This window comes from Tasmannia lanceolata, unplaced genomic scaffold (genome assembly GCF_043159265.1).
Source record: "Tasmannia lanceolata isolate RefF3 unplaced genomic scaffold, GAP_Taslan_0.1 ptg000018l, whole genome shotgun sequence".
Taxonomy (NCBI): domain Eukaryota; kingdom Viridiplantae; phylum Streptophyta; class Magnoliopsida; order Canellales; family Winteraceae; genus Tasmannia; species Tasmannia lanceolata.
Genome location: NW_027518695.1, coordinates 67657423 through 67673996, shown reverse-complemented (window position 1 = coordinate 67673996; position 16574 = coordinate 67657423). Strand labels below are relative to the sequence as shown.

At 36.7% G+C, this 16574-nt stretch overlaps 2 protein-coding genes across 4 annotated transcripts; one reads left to right on the top strand and one right to left on the bottom strand.

Annotated features, from left to right (window-relative positions):
* The first annotated feature begins 641 nt into the window (after positions 1–641).
* LOC143850700 (uncharacterized) lies at positions 642–11471 on the top strand. Of its 3 annotated transcripts, none has more exons than XM_077359925.1 (12): positions 642–789; positions 939–1054; positions 1407–1476; positions 2188–2271; positions 2660–2776; positions 3229–3669; positions 3844–4241; positions 4908–5007; positions 5249–5308; positions 5398–5484; positions 9780–9908; positions 10941–11471. In XM_077359925.1, exons 2-12 carry the CDS (start codon positions 966–968, stop codon positions 11241–11243), a joined length of 1878 nt encoding a protein of 625 aa, XP_077216040.1. In that variant the 5' UTR covers positions 642–789; positions 939–965; the 3' UTR covers positions 11244–11471. The 3 variants fall into 3 exon arrangements, with proteins under 3 accessions (XP_077216040.1, XP_077216038.1, XP_077216039.1); XM_077359923.1 differs by having other exon boundaries at positions 3226–3669; XM_077359924.1 differs by lacking the exon at positions 642–789 and having other exon boundaries at positions 869–1054; positions 3226–3669.
* A 4459-nt stretch (positions 11472–15930) lies between these two features.
* On the bottom strand, positions 15931–16302 carry LOC143850641 (uncharacterized). The gene has a single exon (XM_077359863.1). It carries the CDS (start codon positions 16300–16302, stop codon positions 15931–15933), a length of 372 nt encoding a protein of 123 aa, XP_077215978.1.
* Between the last annotated feature and the right edge of the window lie 272 nt (positions 16303–16574).

The following is a 16574-nucleotide window of genomic DNA, read 5'->3' as shown; positions in this document are numbered from 1 at the left end:
TACAAGTTTTCCATGCATACAAACATCCCCTATAATTGAACTGCTAATATTAGCAAGACACAAGACATCTTACGCACACATGGATGACGTGTATGTGATCCCCATCGCTCATCATGTGGCCTAATTGTATTGAAAACAGCCCAAATCTCATATATGTGTTTCTTTCAGTAATTGTCACAATTATTCTAAATATGTGTTTCTTTCAATAATTGTCATAAACTTATGTATTTTATTACGGTAATTGTCATAACCTTATATATTTTATTCGTATTTTTTTCATAATTTTAATGATTACGTTTTTACGTTTTTTGCTAGCACCATTTGCCATCTGGCGCATCTTTGCACCACCATTGCCACTTGCCAAGAGGAGAAGCTTGGTAGCACATTATTATAAAATAAGAAAGATTAAAATATCAACACTACTGTTTTCATAGAACGCACTCTCACATTATTTAATTCATTTGCGCACATGAGCTCACGCCACCGCTATTATTTAATTCATCACCGCTATTATTTAATTCATCACCGCAGGTAACTTTCCTGAGGGCACCCGCAGGAACCGTATTCTCATATATATATATATATATATATATATATATATAACTTCCTACTGTTAGTTCTGTTTGTTTCAGACACTTAATAGACCCAACCATCATGTGGTAGTGGGTTGGCTTTGGTTACTGCAAGGAACACTAAAAAATGAGATTTTGATTGGAGCTGGAGAAATCTGAGCCCCAGTTTGACATTGAATTGGGCTGTTTGGTTTGGTCTTTTTGACACCCAATTTGGGTGAGTGATCTTTTTCTCATACAAAAAGTGTTTCTTCTCCTTTTCTTCTTTATTAAGTCTTTGTTTGTTTACTGTCCTGTTTATGCTCTGTTTCTGTCATTCTCCTTAGACCCTTTGGTTTCTTATAAAAAGTTTTCCTGAAATTTCAGCTGTGCTGTCTAAGACTATTTCCAACTATGGGATTTGAGGTGAGCAAATGCCATGGTTCTTCTTTGAAACCATTGAGTTCTGAGGAGATATTTTCAAGACACAAGCGCTCTAAGAGGTAACCAATCTTATTGAAAACTGGCCTTTTCTTTTAATTTTTTCTTAGTTTCAGTAGGTCTATTATGCCTATTGAAGAGAATTCTTAAGTGGGTCTTTAGAGACATGACAATCAGACCTTTAACAACTAAAACTAAATGGAAACAAAAATGAATCCTTTAGTCAGAAATTTTGGGTTTTATAGAAGACCTTTTCTTTGTGCATTCATAGATACATAGGATCTCATCTTGTTTGTGTTTATATCAAGTAGGAGAGTAGGACACCTTTGAAGGAAAAAGAGATATGAATTTGATGTTTCATTATGTTCTTTATGTGCTGTTGAGATTCCCCTGATTTTTATTTTATAATGGCAGTTACCCTGATAAGAGAGTCAATGGAGATGGAATGAGCACTTCTCCTCTTTCTCTTCATCATCTTAAGCTGGTAAGATTCCTGCCTTTCTTCTTTAAGAGCTTACTGCATCACTAATACTCAAATGCAAGACTAGGGAATTTCTACACAAACACATTTTTAATGTTTTTTTTTTTTTTTGAAATGGAATAAAATTGGTTCAGGTTTGAGTTGATTCCAATTCATTTTTTAAGCAAAAGCTCAACTCGATTCGACCCATTCGCACCCTACTTTTTGGCCCACCACATTGTTTTTGAAAAACACATTTTGATTGTTTTTCACTATATATCATGAACATCAACATAGCATCAAAAGATTGGATGGATTTTTATTTCCGGTTGGTAGCAGATTGGTTAGATAATGTATTTAGTTTTGGCATTTTTTTCGCTATCCTAATGATGGAATTTTGTTGCTGGTAGCTGCATTCTTTTCTGCGATTTAATGCTGAATAATGAGTAAGTTAACAGAGGAAGACTAAGATAGTCGTAAAGGACGGATGGCACTTAGGTTGCTTCTGTTCAACCTTTTAGGTTATCCATTTTTGTTGAAGAGAACTGTTTACTACTTGTATAGTTGTATCTGGTGTTTATTGTTTGTGTTTTTCTTTTCTAGGGTACTGTTTTTGTTAGTGACCATTTCAGTTACTCACAACTTGAATCTGTTGTTTGGAACTAATCTCCTTTTGAATGATTTTATTAAGGTATTTTCAGAAGTATTTGATTTTAGAATTCTTTTGGTTGAAAGGATATGAGGAAAGTCAAGGACAATATTGACATCGAGAATAAGCAATCCCCTAAAACTGAGCTTCAAAGTTCTTTGAACCAAGAGGTATGCAAGTGAAATTGTAGAGATCTGAATACACTCAATGAAGAAGATTTACTAACTTTCAAGGCTATTTACCTAATTTTCGTATGGCCTTAGAACACACTTAGGTCCTGTTCATTTTGGATGTTTATAATCAATTTTGAGTCCAAAACTGATTATTGGACTCAAAATTAGACTCAATCAATTCTCAAAATCCAAAACAAACAGGGCCTCAGTGGTTCCTTGATAACTTTTTAGTTTCATGTCCTCATAATGAGTGAATTGGCTAATTACCATTCATAATGTGTATTTAAAATGTCTACTCCGCGCTTCTTGTACACCTTAACCTGTTGCAAACTTGCAAACATGGACTTTTGTTATCATTCCTCATTATATTTAATGTTTTATGCAGATTCTAGACCTTGAAAGACGTTTACAAGATCAGTTTGCAGTACGCCAGGCTCTAGAAAAAGCATTGGGATATAGATATTCCTCCCATTATAATTCAAATGAAAATTCAATTTCCAAGGTAGCCCACTCCTTCCAATTTTGCATGTGGCTGATGCTAACAATACCACCATGTAAACTGATTGGATATAGGGTTGTGAAGTTACGTAGATATCTTGAATGAAGGATTAATGCAGTTAATATAATCATCAAATAATAACTTTTAACATATTTTGTGAAGTGGAAATAAAAAATTCAGTTTTTGTTCAAGCACAACTCATTGGTGTTGGTTTTATTTATCTCTTGGTGAGTCAATGTTTGCATAACTCTTGGAGGACAGCAATCAAACCCTTATCATCTCTATCATCTTATGTTTGTTTGAGGTTAGACTCCAGAAAGAAAATTTGGTCATTACTTGTTTTCAAACATTCATACTAGGATTTTGCATAGTTAGCACTCTTGTTTTATTTTTTGTGATTAGTTCCCCACTTATAGTCAATTTCACTTTATTAATTTACAATTACTTTTCAGCAGCCTACCAAGGAACTAATCAAGGAGATTGCAGTAATGGAATTGGAAGTCATGTATTTGGAACAATATCTTTTGTCACTTTATCGGAAAGCGTTCGACCAACAAGTTTCGTCTTTATCTCCATCTACCATTGATGAAAGGTTAAGATCACCTTTGATCTCCAAGGCAGGGCTATTTTTAAAAGTTGATGGAATTGATCACACATCAAAGAGAGAAAAGAAAGGAGTTCAATCTAATCAGTTTATGTTGCCTCCAACTCCAATTGTTAAGACGAAAAGGGAAACTAGTAGCATTGGAATTACAGATAAGCTAATTGATCAAGGTGTTCACCGCTGCCATTCCTCACTATCACACCGTTCGGTTTACTCAGCTATAACCTCCCCACCAATGGAGAAACTATCTAAATCTTTCAGAGCATGTCATTCACAACCTTTATATATGGAGGTAACTGAATTTTCTTCTGTAAAGTACCAATTACTCCAAAAGCTTAAGCTTTGGAGATGGCGATATTTAATCTTTTATACTTTAACATCTTCAATTAATATGTGATAGATAATCATTTTATTTCCAAAATATGAATGTGTTTTAAGGGCTTCTTTTGCTGGATTATCTGCACAGAGTGAACCAACAAATGTGATCAGCTTAGCAGATCATCTCGGTACCCAAATTGCCGATCACGTTCCCGAGACACCCAATAGACTTTCAGAAAATGTGGTTAGATGCATGGCCTCTATATATTGCAAACTTGCAGAACCCTCTCTGGTGTATCATGGCATGTCCTCTTCTCCAAGCTCATCCTTATCATCAACAAGTGAATTTTATCCAGTGGACCATGGTGATATGTGGAGCCCTCACTTCAGGAAAGATTTTTCTTTTGAAGCACAGTTAGAAAACCCTTTACAAGTTGAAGGGGTAAGAGAGTTCAGTGGGCCTTACAGTGCAATGGTAGAAGTTCCTTGGATTTGTAGGGATAGCCAAAGACTCGGTGATGTTGAACACATGCTACAGAATTTCAAGTGAGTTCTATGACTCAGGAATTGTTTTTGGTATTGGTAGTGTATGAATCTATCATTTACTTTTTCGAGAACTTCCATATTACCTAGTGAGTATTGTATCAATATTGTATATACCATAGTTTCAAAACTCCCCCGCATTATCATGGACTCTCCCAAGTCAACTCCCTTTTACCTTGGCTGTGTTCTTGTCTAAGGCTGCATTTTGCCCTACAAAGTTAATAAAAACTCCTTGCACCCTCCTGAGTTATGATCGCATCAACAGAGTACTCAGCCATGTCAACCGAGTACTCAACCGAGTCAACTAGGATTTGCTCTGGCTGCATTTTGACCCGCATTTGTGCTTTGATCGTTTTAAAACTCCCCCACATCATCGTGGACTCCCTTGAGTTGACTTCTTTTTACCTTCACCGCATTCTGCATTTTGCCCTATGAAGTCAATAAAAACTTCTTTGACTCTCCCGAATTATGACAGCATCAACTAAGTACTCGACCGCGTCGTGCGAAGTCGACTAGGATTTTCTTCGGCCGCGTTGCGCACCGCATCCACATTTTTAAACACTGCTTTGAATCTATACTTTTGTCTCCCATCCTTGTAGACCTCACTTCCATCTTCGAGGCACCTCCTTTCAGAATATGCATCTCATCCTCAAAGTGGTTGTGTTGCAGGTCACTTATTCAGCGATTGGAGAAAGTTGATCTGAGAAGAATGAAGAACAAGGAGAAGCTTGCTTTTTGGATCAACATCCACAATGCGTTGGTGATGCATGTAATAATTGAGTCTTATGCCCTGTTCCTTTAAAATTATGCAAACCAATGAAGCTCAAAACCAATTATTTGACTCAAATTTATGTTTAATTTTGAGTCCAATAATTGGTTTTGGACTCACCATCGGTTGGCATAATCTCAAACGAACAGGGCCTTAATTCCACTGTGTTCTCTTTTCTGTCACATTTCTCTTTCCAAAGGATCTCAGTTCATCACTCATTTGCTTTTGGTGGATTCTGCAGGCATATTTGGCGTATGGGATTCCACGAAACAATCTAAAAAGAGGGTCGTTACTCCTTAAGGTTAACATAGCTTCATCAGTTGGTGTTTAGGAAGAAATTTCTTAGTTTTATGGATATGAAACTTTATTTGCTTCCCTTGTTTGTTTCAGGCTGCATATAATGTGGGAGGTCGCACTGTTAGTGCAGACACAATTCAGAGTTCTATTTTGGGATGTCGTACTCAGCGTCCTGGACAGGTGTGTTCCCCATGTTACGCATTTCCAATAAGTCATCTGGCATATGATATGTTATATGAGTTTGAGGTACCACATATACTGTTTATTCTTGTCCATGCACTTGATCTTGTATTATATTGACATCTTTAGTAAAAACAATTGAAGATCAATTCACCCAGATATTTCTCTTTTAAATTATCAAATACTATGTTATTACCATAGTTACCGGAAACTTTCTAGTAGGATCATAATTTTAAAATTCCCCCCATGTCATCGTGGACTACCTCGAGTCGACTCCGTTTTCCCTTGGCCGCGTTTGCATTTTGCCGCCGTGTTCTACGTTTTGCCCTACAGAGTCAATAAAAACTCCTTTAACTCTCCCGAGTTATGACCAGGGTTTTAAATCTCGGTTTTGGTTTCGGTACGAAATTTCTGACGAAATCTTGTAAAAATTTCACCGAAATTTCGGGTGAAATTTTGTATTTCACCGAAACGTTTCACCGAAATTTCCGAAATGTTTCGGCAGAGTTTGTTACTTTTCCTACTCAATGTGGATTTCGTTTCGTTTTCCAACGAAACCGAAATATTTCGACCGAAACGTAAAACCATGGTTATGACCGCGTCAACAGAGTACTCAGCCACGCCAGCCGCATTCTTGGCCACGTCCGTGCCGAGTCAACAAGGATTTTTCTTTGGCCGTGTTCCTTACCGCATCCGTATTTTTAAACATTGAGGAGGATGGGAAGCTCTCTTCTCCAGAAACTCGCTTAGGAAGCTAAGTTCTTCTCGCTTCCCAAATTTAGGGGAAGCGCGCTTCCCTTACTCTTTCCACATGTTTCTCTTAATTAAGAGTACGCTTCCTATTTAGGTAATTATTTCTTCCGAAATGAATATTTTTTTCCTTTTGATAATGCTGTAGGAGCGTATTTAAAAAAAATGCATTTACAACTTGAAAACTGATCTTAAGTTTTGAATGAAAATTGTGCGGATCTTTTTCCAAAAGCCCTGGCATTAAATATACATGAATAAAACTTGTGAAACTTTGAATATTTTTTCCTTTTGATAATTCCGAAGGAGCGTATTCAAAATTACATTTACAACTTGAAAACTGATTCAGTTTCAAATGAAAATTGTGCGGATCTTTTTCCAAAAGCCTGGCACTAAATATACATGAATAAAACATGTGACATTGTAAATTTCTAAAACTTGTAATTTTAATTAGTCATGAAGTCTTCTTTTCTACTCGTAATCCTTACCTATATTAACCATTCCTCCCTAACGTATTGCAATCCTACTCTTTCTATGTACTTCTTGTTCGCTTCCAATGAAGCTTCTTACATGCTCCATGTTGACTTTCAATGACGCTTATCAAATATTTTCTCCTTACTTTCTTTAGAGCTTTTCGCTTCCCGCATCGCTTCTTGCACTCACTTCCATTCTGGCAACTATGATCTATAGTATACCCTAGGTTTTTTAAAACCTTATAAATGTAAAGTTTCGTTTTAACTATTAAATACCCTACAAATAAAAATTTATTTTTTGCTATCATATATCATATGTGTGTAAATTTCTCTATAACCATTAAAAGCATTTTCCTTTACTATTAAATACCTTATCAATGTAATCTATAATATATATATATATATATATATATATATATATATATATATATATATATAGGGAGATGATTTTAGCACTCCACTGTTTTGATAGGTGGCGAAAGCTTCTTGTCTTTTAGTGTTTAAAGGGTTGTCAAAAGGTAATTTACAGTTCCCAGAAAAGCTCTGACAACGCCAATTAAAAACAAAAAAAAACATCCTACTTTCGCGACCTATCAAAAAAGTAGTGCTAAAATCATTTCCTTACATATATATATATAATAGGAAAACTTGGTAGGCCCCTGAGGTTTTTTAGACCCTTATAAATCTCAATTTTACTAGACTATTAAATCCCTTGTAAGTGTAAAGGTTTACTAAACTATTTACTACCTTGTAAATGTAAATATCTTTTTAGCTATTATATATCTTATACGTGTAAATTTTTCTATGGCTATTAAATACCTTATAGATGTAAATTTCTTTTTAGCTATTAGATACCTACATTTTTAAACTCTGGCTCTATTTTTACCACGTAAAAATTTAGTCATAAAAGCACGTAATTTTCTCATGAATAATGCTCGTGCATAGCGCTGCTGTTTTCTTGTGAGAAAATAGTGAAATATAAGACTTAATTTGAAGCTGCTCCTCCAACCAGCATTAGGAGAAATCAACGACCAAATTGCACCTGTGTTGTTTCTTACTTGATGGTCAGATATCATATGTGATTGAGGTGACGTGTACATGCCCATTAGCTCAATAGCATGATTAAGGGTATTGGTTTTTCTATTGTGACTAGACTTTCTGCTACCAATTTCTTTTCTTTTTCCAATCTCTTTTGTTTTCGGCCATCCTTGTGGACTCCACAGCTACGTTTGAAACTATGTGCTAATGCGATGGAAGCAAATATATTGTAGTTCTTTGGATTTACATAAACTGCATACATTAGGCCCTTGAGGGCTCACAAAGAGTTAAAATGAGTTTGCCTCTACTATTGTGGGGTGCACAGTGGCATTCTCTTGTTCTTACTTTTCCTTTTGGTTTCCTGAGAAATTTTCACTGCCTTCACATATCACCCCACGTGCCGAAACAAGGAAACAAAATCAAAAGAAGCTAAATGCATTAGCCCTCATCTTCAAAAATTCCAATCGCTTTAGTCTGAGCCTGTGATTTTATTTTATCTGAATTTTCAATACCTATTCAACTAGTTATACCTTATGGATGATTATGTTCATGATATACTAAGCGACTAAGCGATTTAGGCATAGTTTTCTCTTTCCGTATTTGTGGCCATAGTGATTTCCTTGGTGCAGTTACTGGGAGCATCCCAATACCTTGAATGCATATGAGATTCAAGAACAAAGCATATTCACTTAGTTGATCATAAATTCATAAGTGTTCCTCTCTTGACATGTCCGCACTTCACTAATATATTCTTCTCAACTAGTGCCATTTTTACATGGTTTGTAGCAAGGTTCTGAAAATCAGAATTGAATCGTAAATCGTAACAGGGCTTGAATCGTACCGAATCGTAAATCGGATTGTAAATTGTAATATTTTTTCCAGATTTATATATAAAAACTAGAAAATTGTTAAAAATATAAAAAAGTCAAAAATAAGAATAAATTGAAGTAATTATCTATATTTTATTCAAAACTATTAAATTAAAGAGAAAAGCGTTCTTGCGTTGCAGCGTTGGGAGCTTAACTGCGCTTTAGTGGTTTATAAAGCCTCCCATTGGTCCCTTTCTTGTGGACCCGCTATACGAGCCAATGGGAGGCTTTATAAACCACTAAAGCGCAGTTAAGCTCCCTGCGCTGCAGGGCAGGAACGCTTTTATCTAATTTAAATATATAATTCCATGATTAGTAATCCAAACATGCGGAAGGTATTGGTAGAAGTAGGAAGGATTAGGAGGGGGAGCAAAGAAAAGGAGAAAAAGAAGGAGAAGAAGAATAGAGTTAGGGTTTTCTACACTTGTTTTTAGGTTATAAGTTGGGACGTGGAGTTCATATACGATTTATTTCTAATCGCAAAGGGCCCACCACAAATATTAAGCGAACAAAAAAGAATCATAAAAATCAAAAGATCCAACATGGAATCGTAATTGAATCATACGATTTTTACGAAAAACGATTCTTCCTTCCGATTTGAATTGTTTAACCCTCGATTCGATTCAAATCGTGATTCAAATCGTGAATAGTACGATTTTTACTGCATGGGTTTGTAGAATGACAAGTATTCGCTGTTCATAATGGGGCATGCTGGCATGGATGTTGGTTTATGTCACCATCTACCAAATATGAAAGAAACATGAGATAAAGTGATAAACTATGGAACATGCCCACCACAATCTTTTTTTTTGTATCTTAACAAACTTCCTCAAGCTACAAATTTTCTTCATCAGATTTCATCTCAGGAAGCAATATTGACATATCTATTTCAAAGCAAATAGGAACAAATATTTTCTCTGGACAATACCATGTTATAGAAAATCAGCTATCCAGAGCAATCTGCCTTGTACTCTTTGGTCTTTGTTCTGCTGAAAGTACTGCTTCTTGGTTGTCAGTAACGGCATGCCCCTTTTTGTCAGTTTACTTCTGATGCATTGCTATATTACGTCTTTCTACTAATGAGCTTTCATATTAATGCATTCTGTATAAACTTACAATATAAATGCATAATTTTAATCAGCCAATGATGCCTTATTTTTTCTTGTAGTGGCTTCGAACATTCTTCTTCCCGAGGTTGAAGTTCAAATCTGGAGATAACCTGCAGTCATATGCTATTGAGGATCCTGAACCTCTTTTACATTTTGCGCTTTGTTCGGGAAGCTTTTCTGATCCTGTGGTACACTTCTAAAACTGATGTGTCTCTCACTTCAAACGAGTACACTCATAAAATAATTTCTCTTATTTCATATCATTTCTTTTCTTATGTCTACTCACCAATTTTTGAATCATGTTTTAACTGCATGAAAATTTGTCTTGTTCCGAGAATTTGCTGAAATGGCCTAATCTTACAGACTAAGCAACTAATCAACCTGTATTTTGAATTAGCAACCGGAACATAATCTTGGAGACCCTCTACGGCCCTACCAACCTTTATTTTTGTACCAGCTCCTCTACCCACTCTTTATTTCGTACCCCTAGAGATGCTGAATTTATCCAGTACCTAGTTCAGTTTTCTTATAAAAACCATAAATAAGTTAATGTATTATATGTGTTGCATGTTGCTGTATTCCTTATCTGGTATACAACAGCCCTGTTAGTCCAATCTTCCAAAAGTCAATTTAAACAATGAAATTGGCCTCTACATTTCCAAGCTCAACTAGTTGCTTTTTCTTATCTATCAGAGTCTGTACTCGGTGTTTGGGCCATGGCCAAACCGAGTTGATCTGGTCGAGTTCTGATAAACAGCAAGTATCTGAACTTGCATACAACATGTTGGAAAGTTGCCTTATTTCCCACCCACCGTAGCTTGCTTTTGGGTGGGAAGGCAAGAGGCAAAAAGGAAAGCTACCTTTTTAGGTTTTGGGGAAAACCTAAATACCAAAAGAGAGTGGGTTTTCTCTTGTGGAAGGACGGCAAGAGAGCACGAGCGAGAGGCTTGGGGTGTGACAGCTATCCTAAGGGAGAAAGAGAAAAAGAGAGATAAGAAGGAAGATCCCCATCTCCACTACTGTAGCTGATTCACTTTTCAGAAACTTAAACAGAAACCAATTTTTGGAATTACAGAGATCCCCCCGCCCCACCCAACCAAAAAAATAAAAATAAAATAAAAATATAAATAGAGGTGCTAATTAAATCATAGCTTACTGTAGTTTTGCCCAATTACTGCACTGTATATTTCTACATCATGTGCTGTCTTTTTGGTCTTCAGCTCCATGTATACACGGCCAAGAGAGTGTTCCAAGAGCTGGAAGCAGCAAAAGAAGAGTACATTCAAGCGACAATTATCATTCGCAAAGAACAAAAATTCCTTTTACCAAAGATTATAGATTCCTTTGCAAAAGATTCGAGTTTGAGTTCAGGGACTCTGCTAGAAATGATCCAACACCATCTGCCCGAAACTCTACGAAAGTCCATGCAGCAGTGTCAGCAAGGGAAACCTCGAAAAAGTATTGAATGGGTACCTCACAACTTTGCTTTTCGGTATTTGTTGTCAAAGGAACTGGCGAAATGATCGTTCCCCGCCGCGAGAAGTAGCAATGTTTGTATGGAGTATGGATTTGTTTGAGATAAGCAGCTCTCAATATCTTTTTTTATTCCTTTATGTACAAAAGAGGATACAATATGGGTTAATGGGAAAGAATGGCTTCCCATATATTGTATTATGTAATATTTGATTATCTGTGTTATGTGATATAAAGTATCATTGTTTATGGGTGCTCTTTATTATGTTTATATTCCAATTTCTTCCCCCTTACAATTTCAATGTGGGACTGAAATGATGTGTTCTCAAATTCTTTTAACTGTGATGGTACCAAAAAAAAAGACAGAAAAATATAAGAGGAGATGAGCACTTAGAGGGGGAGGAACTTCCTATGTTCTTTTCTTGGAGAGAAATGTGTCAAGGAACTTGCTTAGTTTCCTTTTTGCAAATAACCCTCTTTTACATATGTGGAATCAATGAGATCCTAAAATCTCTCATAAAACAAAAACAAAGAAAATATGATACAAATCTTCTAATTCAAGGAAGACCACCTATGTGGGTACTCAGTCCAACAACTTGAAGGTTCTTAATGGAATTATATCAAATTGCAAACACAAGAATGAAAACTGAGGATCTGGCACGGATCTACTTCCAGGATGGGCTTCTGTGGCAGGGGGTTTTCTCCTCTTAATCAGGGGATTTCTGCAAGTATATTGCTATTCCGAACATCAATGTAATGTGTAGGGCTGTTCTTTTGCTATGGTTGAAAAACTGTTTCAGAATTATATCTCCCACCGTGCCACTATATCACTTGTCCACATCCTTATGTGGGGTCCAATTGATGACTTTCCCATGCCAAGTCACCAACTGATGTGGTGGAACATCGGCGCTCTTGATGACATGGCAAAGGATTGACACTATTATCTCATTAATGTATGTGCTCATGCATGAATCAACTAACTTCCATTAGGGCCCGTTTGGATACCTCATATTTTGTATTTGGATTTGGAATTGAGTTTTGAATACAAAATGAACAGATCCGCCAGCTCATGTTGAGGGAGACTAAGAGGGAAGGGGGTAATTCCTACTGGAGAGGAGAGGTTGAGGAGCAAAGAGGGTGAAGGAAACTGCCAGATTTATGGATTTTCAATTACTTATTTCCACAGCGTATATGGAAATCTGATTTTTTTCACTGTCAATCGCTAATTTGGAAATCAAAAAATTTGATCAGGATCCAAATCACACCACAAAAAGCGCTGCAAATGTGAGAAATCTTGTCACGCCCCAAACCCCACCATGGGTGTAAGACATGACAGCGTTGTACACCTGCAAGACGAATCCCACAAATGTACAAGGCTACAAAGCAATAACAAAATAACTTGGCAATTCATAACTAAAATATCAAAGTTCAATTAATGCAGACCCATTAGAGTCAAATCAAATCTCATCTCTCCCCAAAGAGCAAAAGGAAATAAATAATATGGTCTTTACATCTTATTCAAAGTACTCACTTCTTAATAAACGGAAAACAAATAAACTAAATTAGTCTTCTGAGCCAAAATCCAAATCCCAGCTAAGTGTTTTGTTCATCGTTAACCTCACGAGGGCCAAGACCTGAAAAATGTTAAATAACCACAGTCAGCTGAAAAGCTCAGTACATAATAAAGCACTACTCTAAGCATAGTCTAACTGTAACGACCCGATTCCGTCAAGTCGCTACGAGCAAAAGAACAACGCAAAAATCATGGAATTTTTTTTTTTTTTTAAGATAATCAACAACCACGACAAAAATCTTATTCCAAATTAAATAAGTCTACCATAACAAGAGGTCCTTTCAATACTCATACTCCAGATGAAAAGTAAAGTTTTAATCACTAAAGTTCAAACTAAAGAAAGTCCCGACAAAATAAAAATAGAAAATGACGCAAGACGTCATAGCGCAATAATCCATGAAGCGAACTCTCCGATCACACGATCCTTTATCCCATGGTTTCTTCGTTTGCAAACGCTCCGCCATCTAACGCCTCAACCCCTGTGGTGGAGGAAACAACGTTAGAGCAGGGTCCTCCAGAGACCGAGCGGAGTAAAATGAACAATATAAAAGGGCATGCAATAATAATTCAGATCCTTAGCAATCATCTAGAAGCAATAATAAATAACTGAAGAATAAAACTACGCCATGTATATCAGTATAAACATGAATGAATGATATGTTATGTGTGCATCGAATATGTAAAATGAGACAGCACTTTCCCTAGGTACATCCGGCTTTTCTCCAGTTTACTTTTCTGTCAGTTCTTTTCTGACTTTCTCATTTTTGCCGGCGTCATTGCCGCACTACTACCCACTACCCCTGTCCAAAGGTAGTGGCGTTATGGACTCGGATTTCGGTCTCGCATTTAATATCGAGCCGTTTCGGGGATACTATCCCTTTGGATGGTTTGCCAACGAAAGGCTGTACACGCTTCTCGCGTTGGCCTTTGGACCTTAGGTCCCAGGATGATACCACCACACCCTTAATTTCCCCTTCACTCTCCCCCATGTAGGATCTGCAATTAGGGATTTTAAGGTACGTTACCTTTGCCTTCTTTTCCTGCATCCTTTCACATAATGGTTAGAAACACTTTCTTATTTATTTCATTTCAAGTAAACAAGTATAATGAGCTATACAGTTATCACAAAGAAAATAGTATACGTAAGATTACTTTGCATGAAACAAGTTATATTGAAACCATTACAACACAAGGTCTAGCTGTCACATGCCTTTTCAAATTCTGAGTGAAGATAGAAACCGAAAAGTCCCAACAAGAATAGGGAATGATCAACCTGGAAGTAAGGCCACACAAATACCATTATTCTGAGTTCCTCATAAGCTTACCATTTTATCTTAAGATTGCTTTGTGAAGCCTTTCATTATTTTCCTTACTCCTATAAAATGGTATTTTTAAGAGTGTTAAGTATACGAATAGACCTTCTTGTGAAGAACATGCCTAAATACATTTATTTCTCAAGTGAAGGTCTGTTCGTGAAGTGAAATATGACAAAACACAATTGTGACTACCTTGCATGTGAAGGTTTTCGCATGAAAATAGGACAAGACAAATCTTAATTTGTGCAGGTATTTAAATGTTATTGGGCTGAAAATCAGCAACTGTTCATCAATCAAGAAAGGCAAACTGAGTCTGTGTATTTTACAAGATTTTGGAGTATTAAAATCAGCCGTTTGCTACACTATCCTAAGAAAAGACAAGTTATTTTTGTGTGGTTATCAAAACATGTAGTATTTAAAATCAACCACCTGTTATACCAGAAAAAAAACAAATTGTTGGTGTGTATTTATCAAAACATGGGTGTGTTCAAAACCGGCAGGTTTGTGCGATAGAATTAAGAAAAAGACAGGTTGATGATGTGCGGTTATCAAAATATTGAGTGTTAAATCTGCTGCATAAAATAAGAAAGATATGCTGCCAAACATGGGAACGCCCACATCAGCAGCCTCCCTGTCTTTCTTTTTTTTTGAAAAGATATATTACTCCCCCCTATAAGTTACCCGAGGCAGCCCCCTTGTAGTAAAAGAGATAAACTTGTTATTCCTTTACAGGGCTGCCCAAGGAGGAAAAAGGGCCGGATATATCACTTTCCCTAAGTATATTCCATTATCTTTTTCCCTGTATGTTCATTCTATTTGTCTTCCATCTTAAATATTTCCTTGATTTACAGGTTTTGGGATTACAGCCGATTTAGATGTGAAGATATGGAAGAGGTTCGAATAGGTCTGATTCATGGTGATGTGGGGTTTTGGGTATTTTATTGAATGTACCTTGGGCACTAAATCAGAGGAAGATAAATTTGGGGTTTATTTTCTTATTTGATTTGGGTGGTGTATGTGTAAAACGAATTTTATTAAGTATAAATCTGGGCATGGTATTTGTGATACATGAGATGTGGAAATCCAGGAATTTAAAACAAGACTACTTACTTGCTGTAGAAGAAGGATGAAGGTTGAAGAAAAGAAGGGCTGATGGTCTCTTTCGTCTAATCTTTACTCCCTCTTTTATTTTTATTTTTTTTTAAGCTACTGCTGCTGTGAGATTTTTTTTTTTGGCATGAAAGTCACACGGTTGGATTTTTATGCCCTAGATTATATGTATGTATATTTTTAGTTAGTTGTCTCCTAGTTAAACTCTAATAGATTGCAAGTTTCCAATTTAGTTTGGTCTCTTTTAAATTCTATCTTAGTTAATAAAAGAAACACAATATAAATCCTTCCCTTATTTTTTTTTTGATAAAAGCACCCCCAATTGTGGTCCACCATAGCAAACGTACACTCCCCTATTGGGAGATGCGTACGGCCCTGAAAATATGGGGAGATTTTAAATCTTAAAAAAATCTTGCAAAGAAATCCATATTTAATCTCCTTTACATCTTTACTTATATACCCCTATTTTTATCTCTAAATTGGGTTTTAATTTTGGTCTAGGGATTAAAAGATGTATTTAAGTGGTCTCACTTAACCAAACAAAATATATAGATTATATAGGAAATAAGTGGTCATTACATTCTACCCCCCTTAAAAGGATTTCGTCCCCGAAATTCCTCTCGCAACTCTTTGATAAAAATAATTACTTCCAGGGTTACACAACAAATCTTGATTTGGTACTGCCTAGCAATGATTGTAAAACATAAACGGTATCACTAATTAACCAAAGGCGTACCTTCAAATAACTTCTGGAAAATTTTTCTGAATATCGGATTCTCGCTCCCAAGTAGCCTCCTCGACGCCATGGTGACGCCAAAGTACTCTGACAAGGGGAATCGACTTGTTCCGCAAAACTCTTTCCTTGCGCTCTATAATGCGCACGGGTCCCTCCGAAAAGGACCAATCACCCTGAAGCTCCACCTCGTCCTCCTTCAGCACATGAGAAGGGCCGGGATGATAAAGACGGAGCATGGATACATGAAATACGTTATGCATCCGCTCAAGGTTTGGAGGTAAATCCAACTCAGAAGCTCGAGATCCAACTCGCCTAGAGATGCGATAAGGCCCGATGTAACGAGGGCTCAACTTACCCTTCCTGCCGAACCGCATAACCGCTTTGAATGGCGAGATTTTAACAAAAACCATATCTCCTTAAGCGAACTCGAGCTCTCTACGCCGTTGATCGGCATAGCTCTTCTGCCTACTCTGAGCTGCCTTTAACCTCTCTCTGATCAAAGTTACTTTCTCAGAAGTTTCTTCCACCAATTTCGGCCCAAGCAACTGCCTCTCACCAACTTCAACCCAACACAATGGTGATCTGCAAGCACGACCATAAAGAGCCTCGATGGGAGCCATCTGAATACTCTGCTGATAGCTGTTAT

Bases quoted from the DNA above. Each gene is read 5' to 3' on its own strand.
- LOC143850700 (XM_077359923.1), top strand. From the start codon at position 966: ATGGGATTTGAGGTGAGCAAATGCCATGGTTCTTCTTTGAAACCATTG. The intron at 2,272-2,659 runs GTATGCAAGTGA...TGTTTTATGCAG, and splicing joins AAAGTTCTTTGAACCAAGAG to ATTCTAGACCTTGAAAGACG. The intron at 5,309-5,397 runs GTTAACATAGCT...TGTTTGTTTCAG, and splicing joins GAGGGTCGTTACTCCTTAAG to GCTGCATATAATGTGGGAGG.
- LOC143850641 (XM_077359863.1), bottom strand. From the start codon at position 16,302: ATGCGGTTCGGCAGGAAGGGTAAGTTGAGCCCTCGTTACATCGGGCCT.